The 26,439-nt window shown below is 37.2% G+C and overlaps 1 protein-coding gene across 3 annotated transcripts in view; it reads left to right on the plus strand.

Moving 5' to 3' along the window:
• The window catches only part of NAV3 (neuron navigator 3), a 591,913-nt gene that overhangs the window by 388,571 nt on the left and 176,903 nt on the right, over window positions 1-26,439 (plus strand). For all 3 annotated transcript variants that reach the window (XM_047867359.1, XM_047867357.1, XM_047867358.1), the window contains exons 8-9: window positions 8,257-9,283; window positions 24,968-25,083. In XM_047867359.1, the coding sequence (XP_047723315.1) occupies window positions 8,257-9,283; window positions 24,968-25,083 (1,143 nt within the window). The remainder of the gene's footprint in view (window positions 1-8,256; window positions 9,284-24,967; window positions 25,084-26,439) is intronic.

Genomic DNA, 26,439 nt, shown 5'->3' on the forward strand with positions numbered 1-26,439 from the left:
TTTCTTTGTTTTGTGACTTTCCTAGAAAGTGTCATACAGAGCCTGAATGTGCTATGAAATTCTAAGGGAAAGTTTGTTTAGACATAGAGATATGTTGAATGAACTCTTCATATATCCAATTTAACTATGAGATTATATAATTATCTGAAATTTTTGCAAGAAATGACTAATAACATTGGCAAAGAAATTTAGAAATGCTTTGGATGAGCTAACCTTTTGATATCATGGTGTATCTGAAGTTTTCTGTCATGTGAAATTATTTTCTGTATTTCTAGTGTCTAAAAGTAAAAATCTAAAAGTAGACAAGCATTTCTATTTTTCCTTAGCCATTCAACCAACCTCTCTTACATATGTCTAGGAAGTAATGCAAAATTAGGATGTAGCAATATTTACAACCACCACAAGGTGGAGACAGATGACATACATTATGAAGTTTTTGACAACGTAAAGCAGATTTCCTCAGATCCATAACTGCAGCAAAATATCAGAGTTTTCATTACTTTTGATTCCAATTAACTAAAAGTTCTAAAGCATTAAGGTGTGTGATCACACCTTCACAAATATTTATAATATGCCCAATATAGGCATTAGATGCCTGAAAACTGTCAAAAATGACTGAAACATAAATTGCATATGATTGCTACATAGTATTTTCTATTAACACGGAGTTACCACTTAATGAATACATCCAATATCAATGTTTCTTTCTATTAAAAGATTTTACTTATTTATTTATTTAGTCATTTATTCATTCATTCATTCATTCATTCATTTGTCTATTTCAAGTAATCACGCCCAAGGTGGGACTCAAACTCACAACACTGAGATCAGAAATCATGCACGCTACCAACTGAGCCAGCCAAGCACCCCTCGGTGTTTCAAAATTAATCATTGTCATTCTATTTTATATTTCTAAAATATTATCTTAAGTTATAAGAGCAAACAAAACAATAACAAACATCACAAATGAAACCATTTGTACTTTACTCTTCAGACTATTAGAGTGGTATATTTTTGGGGTAAGAATGTTTTATTTACCCTTTTGTCATGGATATTTATAGTGATAGTGTAATTTATATAAAATGTAAGATTCCTTCTGCTGACAAGCTTATCTCTATCACAGACTAGTTTACATACATATCCTAAATATGATCAAGTAAGGGGAACATTAAATAAGATTTTTCATAGGTTATAGTATTATAAGGACAGAATTCAGAAAATACTAACTTGAGTATTCTAATTATTTGTTCTTCCTTTCTTACTTATTAAGTTGTAATATTTAAGTTTAATAAATGAATACATTTTACTTGAGGTATTATCCACATTATCCACAACATGCTTCCTGAAATGCTTCTAAGAAGAAGTATACTTTCTACTTTCTTTAATAAGTCTTGGGTGATGAGTTACATGAACACTTGAAGAATCTCTAGAATTTGTAATAGATAATAAAGATTTATTGACAGTGAAAACAGGTTCATTTCTCTATTAAAAAAACATACTGTGAAAGCACAGCTTTTCACATGTATGGCACTGTAAAACTAACTTACTTGCAAACTGTGTGACTTATCTAATGAAAGGAAATCAGTAGAGAGTCACCAACTTCCAAAGATATATCTAACATAATTTTAATAATAAAACAATTCAAAAAAGAGGGTGCTCATTTCACCATTTTAGCAAATGAATTAAATGTCCGTGAGCATGGCCATAGATGCTTGCTTGCAGAGAAGGCAGGAGAGAAACGTTGTCACAGCTGGGGGCAATGCCATGTCACCCTCTGTTGAAATTGAAAGTGGGAACACATTTTTCAGAACAAGTGGGAAAATGAAGATAGCTCTGTTTGTAGAGAAGCATTTCTTCCGAGAGTCCAAATTTCTTCTCTTGGCGACCTGCCATTCAGATACGGACATCGAATAATACATTCCGACCCCAGCATTTATCACTTTGCCCATACACTACACACAGATTTATGCTGTAAAAAAAATTAAATACCCGTCTTGTGATCTTGTGAAGATGATGCCCTGGTTCATTTAGATACACACTCTATATGCCTGAAGCAAACTATCTTAAGAAATCATTCTTGTTGTATAAAATCTGGGTATTGAATCTGCAAAAGGTGACACAGTTTAATATTATTAGGAACATAAATATCCCTAGCTTCATTTGGAATTCAGTTTCTGAAATATGATCTGTAAACAATTACTGCTTGACAGTTTGTTAGCAGAGAATTGTTTTGCTGTGTTGCTAAGAAACATGCCACAGTGCCAGAGGGCATTTTGCCATCTTTTCATTGTTTCTCCCAAGTGATTCTTACGTTGTACCTGTGTATCTACTAAGGAGATGTCCTTTCTGTTCTCCTGGATCCTAATGAAGTGTCTTCTGGTGTGGACGTGTTCACTTTCATTTACACTCAACATAGATTTAAAAGGACTGATACAGAGAATTTGGCAGCATTGGAAATGAACTTTTGAAAAGTAATGAGCTTTTGTAAAGCTTAATGTGAATGTTGCATCAGTCATGGAATGTTGACTGCTAAAACATAACTATCTGGTTCTTAAGTACTTTTTCCTTTCTTTTTTTAAATGCTCTGAATTACTATAGCATTAAAGAACTAAACTGTTGTATTTTCTTTTCAAGATAATGCAATTATCTTTTACTTATTACATTGCTTTACTAGTGATTTATTTATGTGTTCCACCATGACTTTTTGCTTTATTTCCTTGATACTTATAGAAGCCTAAAATATAATGTTAAATGAAAATTGCAGGTTAATCTCAGGGATTTTTCATGAGGTAACATAATTCAGTATGTGTATTAGATGATGTGAATCAATAGACTTGAGAATATATGTTTTTTCCTTATGTATAAGTGCTCCCATATTGAGGTGTACACGTGTTATTCATGCCAGCACATAAATTGCATACTTAAAAAAAAGTGGCTGGCGAATAGAAGTTTCCCTACATTTCACAATGCTCCACAAAGTGGCACTGTAACATTGCAAGTGGTACGATATGAGCATGTGCAGAATGGATAGCACCTCTAGGGTTCCGGTAATACCATTCCATGTTTCTGTTAAGTCATCATAAAGTTGATGATTGCATTGCCTGTGCAATCAATGCATCAATTGCATTGATGATTGCCTGTGCATGGCACAGGCAATTGTTTATGGAAGATAGTGTGGTGAGGTGAATAAGGGGCCAGTTGGTAACAAGACATATTTGGATTTGAATTCTGCATTTTTTCTTTTTACTTTTTAAAATGTTCAAATGTGGTTTGATATGTTATTGTGAAATGCGAGTCTAAATTAATTAATTGCCAGGGTCACATCGATAAATCATTTTCTTCCTTTCCCAATGACCTGTGATGTTAACGTTGCCCAGTATTTAGCAGGGATCCTGTGTATCAAGGAGTACAATGTCTGCTACTCAGCGAATACTTTCCAACGAATGGTGCTATTGTCATCATTTTGGTTATTTTGGTGTTACTTTGTAAGTTGAAAGCCAGTTTGCTTCCATCTAAGCAACATACTCTTCAGGGAGGAAGAAGAGGTAAATAGGTTGAGGACCGTCCCTGTCACCTCTCTCAGGGTAACAGCAGGCAACATGGGGCTGAACTCTAAAGCTAGCTGAAGTTCCACAGAGAAATGTCTTATCTAAACTTAGCCATATGCCTCTGTGACTGCCACATTTATCAACATGTATTAATTTTAGAACTAGATTGGCACTTTTTTCCAGGTCATCAATGTTATTTTTTTTAAGATGAGATGACTAAAAATTAACTCTGTCAATGTACGTGTTTTCTGAGCATGGATTAAATACTATTCTTATGTCAACTCAGCCGGGTGGTTCAAGTAGAGTGCCCAAGGAGTTAGTATATAATGTACCAAGTAGAGAGTGTCTCCTATACTGTTCTCCCCATTTGTATTCTGCTTCTTGAGAAAGAAAGACACCATGCTTCAAGGAGATACCCAATTAGCTTCACTATTGTGGCAAACGTGGCTTTCTAGAGAGCCACACCAGCAGAATTTCTAGGCGTGCAGTGAACATATGGGAAAAGAAAGAGAGAGTGAAGAGCCTCCAAAATTTGGAGTCAGAAAAACCTGAGCTCTAATTTTGCCTCTCTCTTTTCTGAGCTTTACTATATGTGTGAATTGGAACAAGTTACTTTCTCTTTTTAAGTTTCAGTTTTCCCATTTATAACAAGAGAAATCATAAGTATATTACAGGTTATTATGGGTGTAAGTGAGATCCTACATATTAAGAGCTTTAAACGTGATAGCAAGTATCAGAGTACTTGGAAAAAGTAAGCAGTTGATAAATAATATTATTTGGTTGTAGTGGGGTTGATGATCGTGGAGGTGGAGGCGGAGGAAGGGGAGGAGAGAAAGGAGAGTAAGTGGGAGAAAATGTCTCTTTAGAGGTTAGAGACAAGAAGCCAGAGCTGTAGACATAGGTCCTGCAGATTCAAGACAGATCCATTGCAAGAATGCCCTTAAAAATGTGCATTGGGTAGCTGTTCCTTTCCTCATACCCAGATAACAACCCGTTCATAGTCAGAAGCTGAGTTATCAACACTCAGAAATATATCCGTGAGACCAGGCTATTTAATATTGAACATGGAAATTGCACAGAGACTAGAATTCGTGGCGCTGTCGGAGCTACAGACCCTCCCATTTCAGTGGCTGCTGTTGTGCAACCTTTATTGTGAGGAGTCCGGGGAGACTCTTATTATTCCAGTGCCTTCCTGATGCACAGCAACCTATGATTTGCCCTCTTAATGAGACCCAAAGCACCTCACTGCTGCTCTATAGAGAGAGGCTGGGGACAGATTTAGAGTGGAGCTTAGAGAAGTGTCTTATATGTGTGTACTCATCTGAGAACAGTTTTACAGCTGTTGCTGTGATGGTGGCCATGGTTTGGATGTGGATGTCATAATTTGGAGTCCCTCCTGTCTCATTTTTGAGAGTGGTGATGTTGAAATTCCTCTTCTGTACTTGAACTGCTATAGCAGTCTATCTAGCTAATGGCAGAGCACTTAAACATCCTGGTGGATTCTTTCCTACCTTTTCTTCTCATTCCCACCAAAGCTCCCAGACACGCAGGGACAGGAGTCTCCCGACTTCTTAATCGAGTTGCAAATACAAAGAGGATACACACTATATGTATGACCGTCAGGAGAACCTGACGGGCTTCTTTTGTTTGCCATATCCCTAGCCACACATTGCCAAGCATCCCACAAATATCGAACTGGCCGAACTCTGAAAGTTCAGAAGGCAAAGAATATTAATACTGCACATCTATGGACCATGTGACAAATTCAACCAAATTGGGTACTGGCATAAGAAAAATTCTTGAAAACTGATGTCAGCAACTGCCAGGATTTCCGAGTCTGTTCAACCTTTGTTACTTGAAACATGGTTTGTGACGCAGCAGCAGCGGCAGCAGGAGCATCTGGAGCTTATTAGAAATGCAGAATCTCAGGGCCCGTAGCAGATCTGCAGAATCACAATGTGTTGTGTGCTCAATAGGATCCCCGGATAACTTCTGTGCCCATTAAAGTTTGAGAACCTCTATGGGAAACACTTAGGGTGTTAGACATTCTATGCATAATAACAGACTTGGTCTTTGCTTTAATGGAACGCAAAGTGCAGTATAGGAAACAGGCAATTACACTCGAGTAATAATGGTCATAAGGGAGGAAATAATACGCTATGGAAAAATGTAAAGGAGCCACCCGACCCAGACTTGATGCTAGGATGATCAGAAATGGGGGTGGGGATAATGTTTTTGTGTTTTGTTTTGTTTTGTTTTGTTTCCAGAGGAAGTGAGGTCAAAGTTGAGACCTGACCACTAAATAGAAATTATTCTGAAGAAATATTTGGTAGGCATTTCTACCTGCATGTAGATTCAAATTTTGGTGACATGTTGTCAGTCTCTGAAAGGGATCTTAACATGTAAGCGAAATAAATTTGGAACTACCTGTACTTAAAAGAGATTGAAGTAAAAGATTGAAATCCATTAACAGAGAGTGAATGTATTTGAGACTGGTTATTTTGAAGCTTGTTAGATTTGTTTGTCCTGAATTAGTCGATACTCCTACTGTTTTTCAGAATACCTTAGTGTTTATATACAAACCTAATGGATTTCTACAGATATTCTAGAAATGGACACAATTACAGATATTACCTGAATATTGAAAAACATCAATTTATCATCATAGGCTGTACAATTTAAATATGCCATGTAAGCATTTTGACTTTCCAGTAGACTCTTACATTTTAACATAAAGTATACATGTACAATCTTACAGTAACTTTTGCCAGTTGAAATATGGAAATGTAGAAAGGTAATGAGAGTTAGAATTAATGTTGGTATACCAATTTTTAAAAGAAATATTAAAGAGGGCACTTGTGATGAGCAGTGGGTGTTTTGTATAAGTGATGAATCTCTACATCTTACATCTGAAACTAATATTACACTGTATGTTAACTTTAATTTAAATGAAAATTTGGAATAAAAAGTGAATATTAACTATAAAATGCATTTGTCCATTCTTGTTAATATAAATTTCACAAATCTATTACATCATTTTAGGCACACTTATTTTTAAAAAGCTTAACTCACACAAATACTTAACTAATAATTTAACCTATTTTTGTGTCTCTAATTTCTTTATTTTCTCTTTTTTATATTAGTTTCCTTTTCTGAAAAATGGTTAAAAGTAGTTTTTGGTACAAATGGGCTTGATTACATATTATTTTCCCTGCATTTTGAAGAACACATTTAAAATAAAAGTATTGTAGTTTTATAGTTGTAAATATTTGATGAAATTGAATGGGCTCTAATTCTTGAATATTAGGAAAAGGATATTATTTATAAAATATTTCCTTTGGACATTTCATCAAAAACAGCTCTGCATTTATTTGTCAATGTCTAGTGTGTTAACAGTGCTAAATGATGCCTCTGTTACATAAATATCTAATTTAATCATTGATCATTTCATGTCTCAAAAAAAAAAAAGATGAAAGAAGGAGGCATTTATGGTAGATGAAATTTAGAGTAAATGACTTGACCAGAATTATACTGTTCCTCAATGTTAAATACATTTATACTGAGGTCTTTAAACTCCAAGCTCAGTTCTTTCTATTCTATGCCCTGTTATAAAATCTCTTTTTTGATTTAGTTTTCATCCTTAAAAATGAGACTTTTTATCAGGCATTAATCAGTGTTAAAACAGTCATATAACAGTTCATATCATAATGGGATTTCTGAGTGGAAAGTAAGTAAAGTGAGTAAACACATGCATTATAAAGTACTTTTTTTTCATAGCCCCCCCCCCCAAATAGCTTGATTTTTTAGTAGTCTTTAGAGTTTGTTCACATCACTTCAGGAGGTATGTTAGTTAAGGGCACCAGCTCTGAATTGTGTTCACATCCAGGATGAGTGACTTTGAACAAGTTACGAGTTTTTTATTTGTGAAACAGGAATAATATCAATACATACCTTATGGGGTTGTTATATAGTATATATGTAATTTATGTTGCATATATAACATGTTTTATGTAATATATTATATGTAATATATCTAAGTATATATAAAATTATATGTAATATGTGTGATATGTAATATATGTAATATATAACATATATTTTATGTTACATATGATGTATATTTATATATGTTATATATAATGTGTGTGTCTATATATGTAACAGTACATTATCTGACCCATATAAGGATAGATTTCATGCTTTTTTTTAAATTCAGATTAAAACAAACAATACTGAGAGCTAAATCATGATTCATAAGCACATTTAATCAGCTGACAAAAAGCTAGTCTCCTGTAGGTTAAAGTGATTTCTCAACACTTATCATACAACGTATTTTATAAAACTATGTAGAATATCAATTTACTGCTATGAACTACGGCAATAATTGGGAGAAATACAAAGAACTGCTTAAGGAAAGGATAGTGTTTTCTCTTTGGATGTGTATGACTAGCGAAGTTCCTTTGGGTTAGAAAAATTTTAGAAGGGAAAATAATTGTTTTCTAAAGCCAGTGGCTCTCAGATCCTGAATCTGTGATGCGTGGTACAAAGACAACCATAGCACAAGAGTGATCGATGCCCCATAGCATGTCTCTTTTCTGCTTACAGGAGAGATCCTTTCCTGTGTCTGTCGTTAGCAGTACTCTGTGGTGTGAAATAAACGATCAAAAGTCATCAGCCTTTTCTTGATCATTTTTTTCTTCACGTCCAGATTCCTCCAAAGGACCTCAACCATCTTCAGGTGTAAATGGAAACACACAGCCCCCTGGCACTGCTGGGCAGCCGCCTGCCTCCGCCATCCCTTCCCCAAGTGCCAGCAAACCCTGGCGCAGCAAGTCCATGAATGTCAAGCACAGCGCCACCTCCACCATGCTGACCGTGAAGCAGCCAAGCCCAGCCACCTCTCCCACACCCTCTGCAGACAGACTGAAGCCGCCTGGGTCAGAAGGGGTCAAAACAGCTCCCTCGGGACAGAAATCCATGCTTGAAAAATTCAAGCTGGTCAATGCCCGGACTGCTTTACGGCCCCCACAGTCTCCCAGTTCAGGACCCAGTGATGGTGGGAAGGATGACGATGGCTTTTCTGAATCTGGTGAAATGGAAGGTTTTAGCAGTGGTCTGAATAGCGGTGGCTCAACCAACAGCAGCCCCAAAGTGTCACCTAAATTAGCTCCTCCAAAAGCTGGAAGCAAAAACCTCAGCAATAAAAAGTCTTTGCTACAGCCAAAGGAAAAAGAGGAAAAGAACAGGGACAAAAATAAAGTTTGCACTGAAAAACCAGTCAAGGACGAGAAGGATCAGGTGACAGAGACGGCTCCAAAAAAGACCTCTAAAATCGCAAGCTTGATCCCAAAGGGTAGCAAGACGACAGCAGCCAAGAAAGAAAGCTTAATCCCCTCTTCCAGCGGCATTCCCAAACCGGGCTCGAAGGTGCCAACAGCAAAGCAAACCATTTCATCTGGCAGTGCAGTGAGCAAAGAGTCAGAAAAATTCAGGACTACCAAGGGAAGCCCTTCCCAGTCCTTACCTAAGCCCGTTACCACTGAAAAAGCAAGCACATCCAATTGTCCTGCTCCTTTGGAAGGAAGGGAAGCCGGCCAAGCTTCTCATGCCGGTTCCTGTGCCGTGCTAGGGGCACAAGGCAGTGGGCAGACTGCGGGGAACGGTGCCGTCCACCTGCCTCAGCAGCAGCAACACAGCCACCCCAACACTGCCACGGTGGCTCCATTCATTTACAGGTAAGGTGGCCCCTGTTGGTCCACAGCTGTCATCTCCTGCAGGCCTTCATGCTCACAGTGTAAGAAGCACGGTTACTAGCATTGTGTTTTGCGGTGGTCATTTTGGAACAATGTTTCATCCTGAAGATAAAGGCCTCGAATTTCATCTTTTAAGAAAAACGTAACCCGTATTCTCTAGTCCTATTCCGCTTCCTCTTCCCTTCTTCTGCCCTCTTGTCTCCTCTTTTCAAGAACTTGAGGCTTTAGGAAGTTAACTTACTTGTTCTCAAAGGTGAAATGAACCTCAGATGCTATGACTTTTCCCTGTGTCTATTACCATTTTTATTATCGGTCTTTTAAAACAATTCTCAGTTTTATAACGTTTACAGATAGTTTTCTTTTCACCCTTGGGAGCAAGTACACCCAAATGCCTAAAGGGGCAGACTCTAGAGTCAGACACACGTGCTTTAATGTCCTGCTCTGGCCCGCACCAGCTTTGTGACTTTACGACTTTTCGTCTCATTTTCTTCAACCCTCAAATAGGAATAATAGTATCTACCTTAAAGCGCGGAGAAGAGTAATAGGGAAAATTCCTATGTTTGCTATATATTCTGGAACATTGTAAGTGTTTGTTGAATATTGTTTATAAGGTATTGGTTTTCCAGCATACAATTTATATTACTTTTCTCTGGCTAAGCGCTAGTTTCTAGGCACACATAATGACCTATATAATTATTATATTTGTCCTTTATTAATTTGTTCTTGCATTGTACTTATGTGTATTAAAATATGCCAACATGTGCTATATCTTAAAATATTTATTCTATACAGTTATAAAAATGGCATGTTTTGCCTATTGTGTGGATTGTCTTAATCAATTAGAAATATGGCAGTCACTGCTTTGCCTCCATTTTTGTTCATGGTCTTTTCTGCGAGGAGATGCTTAGGGAGGGATAACGTCAGCCCTTTTGGCAAGTTGGCAGTTCAATAACAGGAAAGACGTTTTCTGAATAGGAGGCAGTACCTGCTATAATTAAGTCAGGGTCAATATTATATAGCTTAATAATGCATTAAATTTATTAAATGTATGGGTTTTTTATGTAAAGAAAGTAATTATGAGGGTTTGTTTTCCTTCAGTGAAAAACCTGAGTGCTTTTCTGGTGCTTTATATACTCGGCGAAGCAAATTTAAAATTACTATATCTCAGCTTCTTTTTCAAGTCTGCCTTTCTGCCTTTAGGAGCAGTAATTCATTTAAAACCTTTGTATTTGGATCAGATGGGACTCAGCTCTAACTCCAGAGTCCCTGTGTGACAAATGAGAATTGAAGATGTCAAAATCATAATCCACATTTCACATATGTGAGAAAAATTATCAAGTGTTAAGTATGTCACACTCAGCACACATGTGCATCTCAAATGTATTCTGTAGAAGCATCAGTCATCTCAAATCACCACAAATGAATTTCACAGGAAAGCGTAAATCTAAGCAGAAAGATTGTGCCTGCCAGGTTAGCAAGCATGTTTTTAGAAGTGGCAACAGGCTTTTTTGGGGTTTTTTTTTGTTTGTTTATCATAAAGTGTCCAGTGGACACAAATTTGGTGGTTTCCATTTGAAAAATGCAACTCTCACTATTAAAAAGAGGAAGCAGCACAGCCTGGGGGTTTAAGTATGGATCAGTTGGGTGACCTTGCCACATTCTCCTACCTCTTAGTTTCTGTTTGCCCCTTTTAAAATGGAGATGATAAAACTGAGGTAATACAGCCAAGTAGCTAAGACTATGGGCTGTGAATTCTGCCTGTTCTACCACTGTTCAGAAACAACATCTTGTGTTGGTGAGTAGATGACCCCAGGAGCCAAGTTGGCTGGGTTGAAATCTCGACAATGTCCTTTGTTAGCCATGTGACATTGGGTAATGGATTTAAAGACTCCGAGCCTTGATTTCCTAATCTGTAAAATGGGGCTGATAATAAGAGAAGCTGCCTCCTAAGGCTATTTTGAAAATGAAATAAGTTGATATTTATACAAGCCTTAGGATAGTTCCCGCCACATAGTGAACAGTCTTCCCCAAATTTCAGTGTACAGTCCTGTGAAGTATGGTGGGTAAGAATGTCCACTCGGGGTGTTTTAAAGATGAAATAAGGCAACCTCATGTAAAGATTTTAGCACAGATCCAGATTCAGAGTAAATGGCTTATAAACATCACCAATTAGCGGTATTATTATGAATAATATAAGGTAGTTGAAAATAAAACCGTCTGATTAGAAAATTTCACGTCATAGTCTGCGTATGAGGCAACAGTTGCTGGAAGTCTCTTATAAATTCAGAATAATTTTGTAAATGATAATGTAAATCCCCTCAAGGTAGATTAATCAATATTTAAGCTTTTTAACTGTCAGTGAAAGATATTTAAATTACAGAATCATGTTGTTTGGATTAGGTAACCCTTGATTTACTTTTGACTCTGTTGTTCCAACCCCATGTAAGAATTCTTCCTGCAAAATTCCTGACAGACTTTTCTGGATTGCCAATTATTTGATAACAGGCATAAATGACTATTTTATAATGTTCTTGAGTACTTAGTACAAGTCTGTGTTTCACAAGATTTATGTTCATTTTCGCATTTAAACTTTATCATCAACAAATGAGGAAAAATGTTATCTCCATTTCACAAAGATGAAGAATCAGAGATTTCAAATCAGAATAGTAATTGCCATTTAAAGTCACAGGGCTGGTAGGGGTTTGCCTTTGAACTCAAATGTGCTTGGACCTATAGTATCTCCTTCTTTGTTCACTAGTTCTTCCTGCAAGAAATAGTTATTAGAAAGATTCTGGCCAGAAAAATGTCTATCATAGATTGCAGAATTCTTACCCACTTATGATAGGAAATGCCAAATTGCTTTCAAGTTGTGTGTGTGTGTGTATGTGTATAATGTATATAGTTTTGATATTTAAAGATAATTTAATAACTTCTATAAAATGGGAAGATTTATGGCTGAGAGTGATGTTTTTCTCCTTTCTTCACCCTGATTCTAGGTCATGCTAGGCTATTAATTATTACTTCTGGAACTCTAATATATGCTTCATAATACTCTTTGTTACAAATTGAATGTCAGAGTTCTATAAATATAATGTTGAGTTCTGGAAGTTAATGGATTTCATATTAGTCCTACTTCCTATACAATGCAAGCATGTTCTAAATTAAGTTTTTGTGACTCATTTATCTCTATAGTGTGATAAAAGTAGTTTTTAAGTTAGTATATCTTTATCCATTTAATGAGTGGATATAGCTGAAATCAAAAGTGGAAAATTTTAAGAAAGAATGTTTTAATTTAAAATAAAAAGTTCCCAATATTTAAACCTATTTGAATGGAATAGACTGCCATTGTATTAAGGTGGCTACCAGAGATATTTAAGATTTGGTAGAATGATGAGGCGCCTGGGTAGCTCAGTCAGTTAAGCATCCCACTCCTAATTTTGGCTCAGGTCATGATCTCAGGGTTGTGACATCGATTCCCACATCAGGCTTTGTGCTGGGTGTGGACTTTGCTTAAGATTCTCTCTCTCCCTCTACCGCTCATGTGCATTCTCTCTCTCTCTCTCTATATATATATATATATAAAAAAGAAAGAAAGAAAAGAAAGGAAGAGAAAAGAAAAGAAAAGAAAAGAAAAGAAAAGAGAAATATGGGTGCCTGGGTGGTTCAGTCGGTTAAACCTCCAACTTTGGCTCAGGTCATGATCTCACGGTGAGTGAGTTCAAGCCCTGCATCAGGCTCTCTGCTGTCAGCACAGAGCCCACTTCAGATCTTCTGTCTCCCCTCTCTCTGCCCCTCCCTTGCTCTCTCTCTTTCTCTCTCTCTCTCAAAAAATAAATAAATGTAACGAAAAATAATAAGAGGTAGAATGACAGGTTGCCATTGTTTAGGTAAAGGGAAAACACCAAATACGTTTTCATTTATGTACTCATCATTCATTTTGCAAATACTATGTATTAAGAACTACAAAGATTTTTTTTAAAAGGCTTTGAGTTCCAGTGAGGGAAGGAGTCAAACCATAAGAAACTCTTAAATATTGAGAACAAACTGAGGGTTGATGGGGGGTGGGGGAGAGGGGAAATTGCGTGATGGGCATTGAGGAGGGCACCTGTTGGGATGAGCACTGGGTGTTGTATGGAAACCAATTTGACAATAAAATACATCTATATATTTAAAAAAAGACGTTGCCTTGCCCTCAGGGAGTTCAGTCTATTGGACATAATGATAAAATATAATAAAAATTAAAAATCATTGCTGTTATGGAAGTATATACAAGAAATAATGTAGAAGAGAGTAGAGGTTTGGGATGTGGGATTATTGAGTGGAAAATTCAGAAGAAAATTTGGAAAGAATCCATATTTTACTCTTGATTTTCAATCACTCTCTCCCTGCACATCTTATTTGCAGTTAGTCCTATTGGCTCTTCCCCCCGAAAACATACCCTCAACCAGGCATTTCTTTCCATTTCCACCCCCATCTCCTGGTCCAAGTCATGTCACCACCAGTACTTACCTAGATTCCAGTGAGTCTTCCAGATTCCACTTCTGGCCCTTTCCAACAGCATTCTTCACACAGCAGGGGCTCTAGCCTCCTAAAAGTGTACATTATATATGTCATTCCAATTTATGAGACAATATATTGGATTTTCACTACACTTGAAAACAATGAAACCCAGACACCTTGCCAAGACCTACAAGTCCCTACATAATCTGACCCTCTATCTAACCCACAGGCCACACTCATACCATTTCTCCTGTAGGGCACTAAACCCCTGCCTTCGTTCTGTTTCTCAACAAACTAACCTATTCTGCTTTGGTGCCTTTGTCATAGATAATCTCTCTACCTGTGACAATCCTCTTCCAGAGCAAAGCAGGCTACTTCTCATCAGATCTCTGCTTACATGCTGCCTCTTCACACAAGCTATCTCCAGCCATGTAATCCAAAGAAACATTCAGTATGGCTTTTGCCAGAATTCTATGACATCATCTTCTTATATTTTATTCATAAAGTTTATTATTATCTGATATTATTTTTAAATATTTATTTTGAGAGAGAGTGAGAGAGAGAGAGAGCGCTCAAGCAGGGGAGAGGGGGAGGGAGAGGGAGAGAGACAATCCCAAGCAGGCTCCATGCTGTCAGCACAGAGCCCAATGTGGGGCTCGATCTCACGAACACTGAGATCATGACCTGACCAAAAACAAGAGTTGGATGCTTAACCAACTGAGCCACCCAGGCACCCCTGCTATTATTTTGATAACTTATTAATAAGTATTATTTCATGGCACCTGGTTGGCTCATTCGGTTAAGCATCTGACTTCGGCTCAGGTCACGGTTTGTGAGTTCGAGTCCTGCATGGGGTGAGCTCGAGCCCCACTCCCAATGAGCAAGAGCCCTGCTTCAGGTGAGCCCCCCTTCTCTTTTTCTCCCTCTCTGCCCCTCGCTCACTTGCTCCCTCTCTCAAAAAAAAAATCAGCCACTTCCAGCTATAAATAACAAGCCTATTGATACCAGCTCTTATATTTTTTATTTAGTAGTGTAATGCCCAGAACAGAACCTACCTACCATGGGTACCATGTGAAATTGTTGAATGAAACACCATCAACATGGTTTAGACTCACCTGCTATAGATGAATAGAATAATTAGCAGCAATGAATAATGAAACAGAGAAACTTCTGAAATCTCTTACCTCCTATAAATGAGCTAGATGGTTTAACTGAAATATAAACAGCTTTAAAATATTTAAAGAATGAAATTTTTTCTCTTCAGGACATTCATTCACTTATTTTGTTCTTCTTCCAGTAACTCCCTACTAAAATCTATTATGTATAAAACATGAGGATAGAGTGAAACATGACACATCCCAAATGTCATTTTCTTTTTGTTGTCCACAGTATAGTAGGCAAGAGACTGATTCAAAGATCACTACAAAATGAAGCGAGATGTCTAAAGCTCTCCAACAGCGAACCAGATTTGGTACATTGAGACTTCAAAACATGGAAAATTACTGCTAGGTGTCGGAATCAGAGAAAGTGGCACTTGAACTGGGTTCTGAAAGATAAGTGGGATTTAGGCATGCTGAAATGAGGGGGACAAGGAAGAAATTGCAAGACTGAAGGAACCATATAAACAGGATGAATACCAGATGTGTAGGGCAGTCAGCAAGTAAAATAGATTTCCTGGAAAATGAAGGTTGATTGGAGCCTAACTGTAACAGAAATTATTGAATATCAGGCCCTTAGACTTGTGTGTGTGCGCACGTGTGTGTGTGTGTGTGTGTGTGTGTGTGTGTGTGTGTGTGTGCATGTGTACGAGAGAGAGAGAGAGCACAAGTGTGTGAAGCATGATTATGAAAATCGCTGTGTCTTCACTGTGTAAGTTAGATTGTTAATGGAAGACAACAGCATAGGTTAAAATGCTCAATGGCTATATGAGGGAGAAATTTCCTGACTTTTCAGAGGTAGCTTTGTTAAGATTTGAATTAGAGGTCCCAATTACAGGAGGAAAGGAAAGGGAAAGAAGAGCGTCGTTCAGAAAAGAAGCTTTTCATTCTTCTTGTTCTTTCTTGGTATTCTTTCTTGGTTTGACTCTATGCTGTCTTCTTCAAACTTGTTTTCCTCACCTGGAGTTCAAAAGTTACTACCTTTGCTCTATTTTAAAAAAATGCCTCCCCTCTACCCACATGTCATTTTTCTTACATAGCTTGTGTATTCATCACTTTAGAGCTATAATTCCTCATGATGGTAAAGACATATTAAGTCAAATAGTGAAGTAAATAGTCAATTAAAGAGAAAAGAGAGACGTGTACATTTTTCCCAAACCTCAGTCTTTTTAGCAGCCCCCAATAATTTTCAAAAGAGCTATTAACCAGATTCTTAACTTGCTATTTTAAGGTCCACCTTCTTTTCCTTATTTTCTGACCACTTGTAGTAAATACCAGGAAAACAGTGCATTTGATATAAAGCAAACATCTTAAGGCAAAGGGAGTAGAATCAGGAGTGGGGGTCGTTTGCACTTGCATGCACATTTGTGCACACACACACGCACGCACACACGCAGAAAGAACCCAACACATAGATAAGGCAAGACACTGTTATTACAGAGAAGAAAACCATCATGCATCTTAAACCTATGAATTAAATATAGGAAGAGACCCTCTATACACACTTGAATTGTAAAATTAGGTCAGTAAAGTCTGAATGCAGAGGTTTCGTTTTTTTTTTCTTCACAAAATGTATCTTATACAACAGCATCATGGGTTCTCAGGAGACATTTTTGTTGTAGCCAGTTTTTGTGAGAGTTCAGATTTGCCTAGGAAGTGACAAGAAAAACTGACACTTGAATATACTACGTTCTGAAAGGTAAAGAATGCAAAACATTAATTTTGAAAATGCTTACGCACATGGTTTTAAGTTTGGCTAATTTGTTGAACCAGTAAACTGAGTAGGAGGAGCTGTGAGTATACCAGATTGAAATGGAGAGCAGATAACCATCATGCAGAAAAAGCTTTTCTAAGCCCTGCAGCTACTATTACAGATTATGCTGCAATTGTGGTTTTATGTGAACTGGGCATAATTGGTCATCAGTACAAAGTGCAGCTTATTGAATGCCGGCCTTGAGAGCTTGTCTTTTGCTAGGTTTGAGATATATATGTGCATCGGGTAGCAGTTTAAACTCCTTCGCACAGCAGTATTTTTAAGATGGAATATGGAGACACCACTAGAAGAGGGCCTGTTGTGTGGGATAGTGCTAGGAGCTGGCATTCTCTCAGCGGAGAAGCTTCATCAAATACCTTCTGTAGTTGGCTTACGAGGTTTGCTGCCAGATTGCCCAATCAAACCACTGCTGTTTCTTCTTTCTATATTTTATTTGCTCTTGGAAAAATGTTAAGCTTACAGAAAATTTGCAAGAATAGTACAAAGAACTCCCATACATACTTCACTCACGGCAGCCAGAGACTTTTTCAAGTTTCACTGATTGTCCCAGAGATACCCTTTGACCAATTCAGGGTGACTGTTGTACCAAGTTGGCATTTCTGCCTATTTTCCCTCAATCTGGAGCAGTTCTTTGATCTTTGCTTGACTTGCATGACGCTGATGTGGTGAAAATAAGCATTTGTAGACTGTTTCTTAATTTGGGCTTGTCTCATATTTGCTCATCACTAGATGTGTATTATATATTTTTATTCAGAATGCCACAGAAGTGATGCTGTGTTTTTCCCATCGCGTTCTATCAGATAGCAACAATACTGATACTTCCCATTTTGGTGATGTGAAATTTAATCCCTCGATTAAGATAATTTTGCCATGGTTTTTCACTCTAGAGTTTTCCCCGTTTGTATTCAATGAGTATTTTTGTGGAAAGGTATCTTGAGACTCTTTGTAAAAATTCTGTTCCTGGATCTCCTTTACCTCTAGGATTCAGCATCCATTGAGATTTTTTTCCATAAATTAATATTTTAGTTGAGTGGAGGTCAAATGACTTCTAATCCTATCATTCCTTCCACATTTCTGCCTTGGGTTTCTTTATTAAGAGATGCCCCTTCTCCTTTGCCTTTTCCTTCTCCCTCCCCCTCTTCCCCTCTCTTCAAATTGTATGGATTAATGGATTCCCATTGTATTAAGCGGATTCTAACCCATTGATATGACTATTTTAATGCTTAAATTTTCTCAGGTTTCACTACTGGGATCCCCTTCAAGCTGGCTTCTGCCCCATTATTCTTTGAGAACTTTATTTCTTTTCAGCTCCAGGTGTTCAGGCTCATCTTGTACTCTCCCTATCTCTTGGCTGCAGCTTTTACTAAGGAGTCCTGGTTTCTTTTTGTAGAGAGTGATATTTAGAAACCAAGATCTCACTGCTCCCTGGTTTCCTAAATGGTAAAATATATGTAGGTACACACACACACGCAAACACACACACACACACACACACACACACACACACACATACTTATATCATTATTTATCTCAGTGTCTGTGAGCTATCTATGATAGATATACACACAGACAGATAGTCCTCCACTTAAAATGGAGTGAAAGCAAATACACGCTGAGCAGAAACCATACTTTTGAATTTGGTTTTTGCCGGGGCTAGTGATATGCAGCACTGTCCTCTCTTGTGATGCCCGTCAGCAGGCGGAGCCTTAGCTCAGTCAGCCAGCAATCACAAGAGTCAGCAACCAATGCATTGACAACCGTTGTGTCTCCATACGACCACTCTGCTTTTCATTTAAAGTACAGTATGCAATAAATTACATGAGGTATTCAGCACTTTATTGTAAAATAGGCTTTGTATGAGATGGTTTTGCCCAACCGTAGGTTAATGCACGTGTTTTGAACACATTTAAAATAGACCAAGCTAAGCTATGATGGTAGGTCAGTTAGGTATATTAGATTCCTTTTCAACTTACAATATTTTCAACTTACAACGGGTTTATAGGAATGTAACCTCTTCATAAATTAAGGACAATACATAGATATGTATGCATATACATAATACATAATTTATGTATATGTATATACACACACACATACATACATATTTCCTTTCCATACTTGTATTTCCTTTTGTTAACTGAGAAACTTGGCTCACATTATTCTCCATATATCTTCTTATTTGCTCAACCCATCCTGAAATAACAAATTTCCCATCCACACTTAGTACTCTTCCTCCTGACTCATTTCTGTCCTTGGCCCTAGGTGCCACCTGTCTGCCTTCCCAACAGGAAGGAAAGAAGAGAGCAAAACCATGGTGGTTTTAGAAAGATATTTACTTTTCTTTGCCCTTGTTTGATTTATAAATCAAACTATTAGACTATTAATGTTGCTGTCTCAACCCAGCTGTATTTGTGCTTACATGTGTGACTATATCCATATTAAGATGAATCCAGGGGAGGATATATTTTAATATAAATTAATGAGCAAACACTCATATTTATGATATTTGAAATTTCTAATTGATAGTATCTAGGACTTACTGCTGAAGTCCTTTGAGTGGTACATATAATAGCTTCTTTTTTGTAAGAGTACAAATTTAAGGTAGTAAAGAGTAAAGAATAATATTTAAGGTAGATCAGTAGCTATTGTCATTTTCAAATACTGTGTGTTATTCACTTAGTGACTGAAGTATCTGTCAGCTAAGGAGACCTCAAGTGTACTAAAATAGTGTCCAGAGGCATTTGAATGGTGTTAAACTGGAGGGTAGTGGTTAATAGAACAGTGTTTAGAGGTAGCCAGGGTCACATATGGGATAACTATCTACCAGCTTGTTATATAAGGCAAATTATTAAACCTCTAGAAGCCTGAATCTATCTACAGCACCTATATTATAGGTGTCTTAATCTGTTTAGGCTGCTGTCACAAAAATAGGCCTGGTGGCTTAAACAGCAAACATTTATTTCTCATGGTTCTGGAAGTGGGGAGTCTAAAATCAAAGTGCTGGAATTTCCAAGTCTGGTGAGAGCCTGCTTTCTGGTTCACACATGACCATTTTCTCACTCTGCCCTCTCATGATAGAAGGGGTGAGGGAGTTCTCTGGGGTCTCTTTTAAAACAACACTAATCCCAGGCATGAGCGTTCCACTCTCAACACCTAATCAGCCCAAAAAGCCTCCACCTCCTAATACCATCATATTGGAGATTAGTTTTCAACGTAAGGATTTGGGGGAGGAAACAGACATTCATTCCATAACAATAGGATTGTTGGGACATTTAGGTGAAATGCCATCAGTAAAATACCAGGCATAGTATTTGGCACATGGTAAGTGCACAGAAACAGGAAATCGCTTTTGTGTTAATCATCAGTGAACTCTACGCTTTTCACTGCTACCACTCTTAGTAAGAGATACTAACCCTGAGAGCCTGGCTTGTTAACACTCTAAATATGGTGTTTTTGCAATGCTATATTTGACAGTTTCAGTAGGTACTTGCAACGTGTTGACCATGTTGTAAATACACAGTAATTAGTCTGCGCAATTCAGGTCTTTTAAATATTTTACAGGAACATCATGACACTTATTTTTTTTTTCCTTTTTCCAATCAGAATGAGGAAAATGTAGTATCAGTTTATGTAGGAACAGTGAATGATGCCACTGCATTATTCACTGTGTCTGTCAAAATGAACCCTTTGATTGGAGAACAGTATTGATTCTGAAGTCTTCATAAATTGTTTCATGAATCAACCCCAAGCCCTTTTATTTTATCAGAGTGAAACATGCACAGAAAGAGAGGACATGTTGGGAGTCTTCAGAGATTTAACTGAACTTCTTTGATCATTTGTATAAAAGTTAAATCTTTACCAGTTAGCAGTGATTGCCCCTCTGGAGACTAGGGTTAAAATTTGAATCCACTCTAAAATACAATGAATGGAAATCTGGAGAAATGGATGGTTTGTAACATATGTAGACCAGAGACCTAGATCCATTTACATGCATATATGAAACAAGATGTCTTGTAGGTCCTTTTTATAAATTATTTAAAATTTAACCCTTTCCCTGTTCCTTTCCTTGATCAATCTGCTTCCCTATTGTTGATAATATAGGTAATACCATGGAAAATACACCAAAGAACTTGAAAATAAGGTAAATAAGATTGTATCCTGTCGGGGCGCCTGGGTGGCTCAGTCGGTTAAATGTCCGACTTTGGCTCAGGTCATGATCTCATGGTTCGTGAATCTGAGCCCCTCATTGGGCTCTGTGCTGACAGGTCAGAGTCTGGAGCCTACTTCAGATTCTGTGTCTCCCTCTCTCTCTGTTCCTCCCCTGCTCACACCATGTCTCTCACTCTCTCTCAAAAATAAATAGGATTAAAAAAAATCACCTCCTGTAAATTAAAATAAAAAAGATAATAAAGCAGGAATCAGCCAGAAATACACACTGACAGATTTTTAAAAACCAAAATAAAATGAAATGTTCTAATAGATCACTGAGCTGTCAGAAGTGTGCATGCTTAAAAATATATGTATATTTATTTATTTATTTTTGAGAGAAAGCAAGCACACATGAGCAGGGAAGGCATAGAAGGAGGGAGAGAGAAAATCCCAGCCAGGCTCCTCACTGTCAGCACAGAGCCTGACATGGGGCTCAAGTCCATGAACTGTGAGATCATGACCTGAGCGAAAATCAAAAGTCAGACGCTCAACTGACTGAGCCACCCAGGTGCCCCTAGTAGTGTGCATACTTTTTATAAGAGCCTCAGATAATAGGGCCTGAAGACAGCTGATGGAATTGAGTACCAAGTCTCAAACGCTGAGGAAGATAGCTACCGTCAGCTCCTGAGCAACTTTTTAAGATCTGTTTATTCAGAGCAAAGCAGAATTTCTACTCTCAAAACACATTCAAAATACATTTTTACTTGATACAGATTTTTCTAGAACTTTTGTAACTAGCATGATCACATGCATTCAGTCTCCGGTAACAGTTACCGATCTTGTTCTCGTAAGAACCAATTGGCATTGGGCTATAGCCAGCCATCAAAGTGAACTACTTAATGTGACTCAGCTTCTGAGAGATCAGTCTATGAATACTGAGTCTTCAGGACTATAGGCCAATCCTGGCTCACAGCCAGTTCACCAAGGCACCCTGCCTTTCTGAGGCTTCTTGGCAGACAGCCAGTAAAGTTTCCCTGGGGTCTCCAATCTCACTACATACTCTCCATTTAAACCTCTTCAGCAAGTAATAAATATCCTTAGAAAACTTCAGCGGACTTTAACCCTTCATTCAGGGACAGCAGGCTAAGGAACAGGTCAGGGAGGTGCAGTGGCCCACAAGAAATAAGCCCAAGTAGAAGAACCGACTGTAGTGGGCTTTAGCATTGAGGAAGGTGGGGCTATCAAAAGACAGGGGATATAGGAGAACCTGGAGGCCAGAGAAGAAAAGAAATGAACTACTATTATTAGTAATAATAACACTTGAGTTCAAATTACTTTGGAAGGCACATATTTTTCTTTCATACATGAGCAAACTGAGGTTTAGGGAGGCTAAGTAACTTAGCAAGGTCACATGAGTTAACTAGTTAGTTAGAGACCCAAGTTATACATTGCATATACCATTATACCATGCTTCCCTCCATATGCTGTACTCTAATACTATTTTATGATGATGGCTAATAAGATTTATTCATTTATTTTTCTAATATTTTCTCAGTGCAATACATTGCGAGACCAAGGCTAGGCGTTGGGGTACAATGGCGAGCTTAAACGTGGGCAGTGGAGTCTAGTTTGGGAGATAAACATTGATCAAATAATTAGATTTTGCATTGGAAGTGTACGAAGTACTGTCAAGATAGATACAGAGAGTAGATAAGTACTTACAATTTGGGACTTTACCTGAAAATTAGAGATGGTTCTTTAAGAGTTACTTGAACTGAAGGGAGAGACTTAATTGGATGAAGAGAGAAGGAAAGTAATGGAGTGTAAAAGCCCAGTTGAGGCAGGGGGCTATGAGAAGTGGGTAGAAAATTCGTGTGACCACAGAGACGAGAGATAAGAAGACTCACATGCAAGATGGTACTGGAGAGGCAGACAGAGATCAGACCACACAAAGCCACCTTATAGTTTCCCTAAAGGTTTCATCCAGGATACCATGAACAAGGGACATTACAAGTTTAGATTACAACAAAAGATTACAAGTTTAATTCTGTACATGATAGATTTGAGATATCTTTGTGACAACTAAGAAGTAATGTCAATTAAATAGCTGTGCTATACATCTGGAATTCAGTGGAAAGTGCTAGGTTAGAGCTAGAATATGGAATTCATGTGTGGCTAGGTAATCATGAATACAATGAATGTGCTTGAAGAGACTACAATGAAAACTGGAAAAAGCTTAAGATACTGCTTTGAGGAACCCACAGTTTTGCCCTCTGTATCCCCTTCTTTTCACTACCCAGAACCACATTTAATGATTGGGTAAAAGAGAGCAAAAGAGGGGGAAAGTGGCATCCAGAGAGAATGGGGAACAAACTGGAAAGTTTTTGTCATAGAAGCCAGGGTAGGATGACTTCATGAAAGGAATGATGGTCTGCTGTTCTAAATGCTGCCAAGACATCAAGGAAGGTAAAGACTAAAAGGCGTTGATTTTAGCAACATTGAGGTCTTTACTTGCCTTTATGTTATGTCCTTTCACTTGAACGGTATATCCTCTTTCTTAATTTTGCCATGCTTTTTATATTCAGTTTCAAGTTAGAATAAAATAAGGGCAGTCTGCTAGAAATCAACAGAGGCCATTTATGTGAATTCTCACTTAGCTCTTTCTTTTGTATATTAATTCCTATATATACACTTTCGTCCATACATATAGGATAATGTTTTCCACGATTTCTTAAAATCCTAATGAGCTTTTCAGAGTTTCTGGATATGTCATTTCATATAAAGTATTGTGGATATCAGTGATTACACTTTATTTTCTCTCAAACAACACGAGGACTTAGAATAAAAGTAACATATTAATTAAACTTTGATTCAGGGGTACCTGGGTAGCTCACATGGTTAAGTGTCTGACTTTTTTTTTTTTTTCCGGCTCAGGTCATAATCTCACTGTTCTTAAGTTGCAGCCCTGAATCAGGCTGTGTGTTGACACTGCAGAGTTGGTTTGGGATTCTCTGTTTCCCTCTGGTGTGCCCCTCCCCCCTGCTTGCATAGATGCACATTCTCTCAAAAATAAATAAATAATACATAAATAAATAAATTGTAAAGAAATTGATTCAGGAAAAAAAAAAGCATACTGAATTCCTCTTTCACATTTTTGAATATTCTGTATAGTTTTTAAAAGTGAGAAATATTTAGTGGTCACTCACCATGGTCCAAACCCAGTAATACAAATGGGACTTCAAGGTTGCCTCCTCCTGTATCTTAGTTCATCCTCTAGTTTTTGTTTTTTTTTAAGATGTGGTGGTTCGGATCAAATATATGTGGATTTTGAAGCTGCATCAGGAAAGATCATGCCTCTTAAAACATTTGCTTGTGCATAAAAGAAGTAATGCATGAAGATTAGAATATCAAAATATATGCAGTCCATCTGTTCTGTACTTTTATCTGATGAGACCTACTCTCTACATGTTAATTACATACACAAATACATAGCTGCGCACATATACACACACAAATATAAAACATAAGATAGATGAAATTTTAATAATGAGAATTTGGTTCTGATTGACTTTGGCTTTTCTGAAATTGAGACATTATAGCGATGTTTACGGCTCAGAACAAATTCAACATTAATTTTTTACTTACACTTTCTGTTTTAGGATATATTTTCTAGAATTTTCATGAAAAAAAACTATAGGGATGCTTTCAGTATTTTTATTAGTTATTCTCACAAGAGTGCAATTTAGCCAGACTTTATCTAAAACTGCAGAAAAAGTTGGATCTTTTCAAGTTTTGTGCTTCCCCCCAAATGTAACTATTGGTAATTACAGGCTTTCAAATGTAGAAAAGGTTAAGAAATATGATAATATCTCACTCCTACTTGGGTTGTATATGAAAATAAGGATTTTCTCTTACAGATAGTTTAGGAATGTCATCGTCATAAGGAAGTGCTTACTTGCCTTAATAGAAAACTTGACTTCTGCTTGTACTACAACAATAGAAATGTTGACTTCTGCTTGTACTAGGGAATTTTGAGTCACTGATGACAGCAATTGCTATTTGTTCTGTCTTTTTGGTTAATTTCAGATCACATTCAGAAAACGAAGGCACCTCTTTACCATCTGCTGACTCCTGTACCAGTCCTACTAAGATGGATGTATCATATAATAAAACTGCTAAGCAGTGCCTAGAGGAGATATCTGGTAAGTGACCTGACTGATGGGTAGGACAGACCTCAGAATTTTTGCAATCTCTCCATAAGTCTTTTTAATAAAAGTCATATCTGTGCCGTACTGTTTTTTCTTAAGCATAAATGGACTGTGTGCATCTTATGCATCAGAGATTCTTAGATATTTGTCTACTTTGCTCAGGGTGATCTCTTTGTTGTTCTGTGAAGAATTTTGTGAAGAATGGTAGGGCTTTTAGAGGCTGAGGTCTTCAAGTCATGGTTGCCCTCAGTCAAGTTCAATATAATCATAGAAAACCTGGGGAAGCTTCATTGTTAATAAGACAGCCCTTGAATATATTTGGAGATTTTAAAATGTGTTAAGGATCAGATGTCAATACAAATGTTCCATGGCCAATCCCATCCTGTTCTGTCTTTAGTTCTCTACTATTTAGAACATTCCTACACAATGGCTCCAAATGTGTATTTAGGAAAAATTCTAATTATGGAAATATTTCATTACATATAAATAATGTAAGGAAAAAACATATATACAATTTGTTAGGTTTGTAAGTATATAAAACCAGCTTCTCTGCTTTAATCCAGTGTGTTTTTATAGGACCCAAATGAGTGTAGGCATATATGGAAGGCTTTTGGTATAATTATATTATATATATTATATATATAATATATATTAATTAATACTAATATATATATAAAAATCTGTATTCATGAGCAACTAAAGAATTTTTTAGAAAAACATACTAAGGGGAAAGAGTTTGAGGACAGTTTTTCTAATTCTAAGAGTAAGAATTCATAGAAGTAGAGGTATTCTCTTATTCCAATAAGTTTCTGGTCAGCCTTTATATATTCTGAAGAAAAAAAAAATGAAAGAACTATTTAATTTTTTAAAAAAATGCTCTAGTGCTCGAAAGATTCAAAATATTGTCCTGAAGTTCATGAAAATAAACATATTAGAAATTTGGGGGTTAAAGAGCTTCTTTGGCAGAAGCTCTTTGGCAGATTTGAACACTGTGGCAGGCAATAGCCATTCCTGCAATATCCACCAGTAGATATTGATCCCGTTGACAACACAACATTATGAGGGTTCCTTTGGAATCATCAATGGTATCATCAGGCATCAGAGGTTTTGTGTGAAGATTGCAATGGGCCAGTTCCGGGTAGAGGTAGATATGGTAATGCTAAGACATAGCTATTGGGATTGTATTTACAGAATTTTCAAGTACTTGGGGGAAGTTTTGGCTTTCCCATAGCTCCAGATAGTCTCATAATGAGAATGATGATGCATATCTGTATTGTGACTAGATATTTTTAAAACCTGGTGTGGCATGGAGATGCATATACTTCACACATTTCTTTATTCATGAATGTC

This window comes from Prionailurus viverrinus, chromosome B4, assembly GCF_022837055.1.
Source record: "Prionailurus viverrinus isolate Anna chromosome B4, UM_Priviv_1.0, whole genome shotgun sequence".
Lineage (NCBI taxonomy): Eukaryota > Metazoa > Chordata > Mammalia > Carnivora > Felidae > Prionailurus > Prionailurus viverrinus.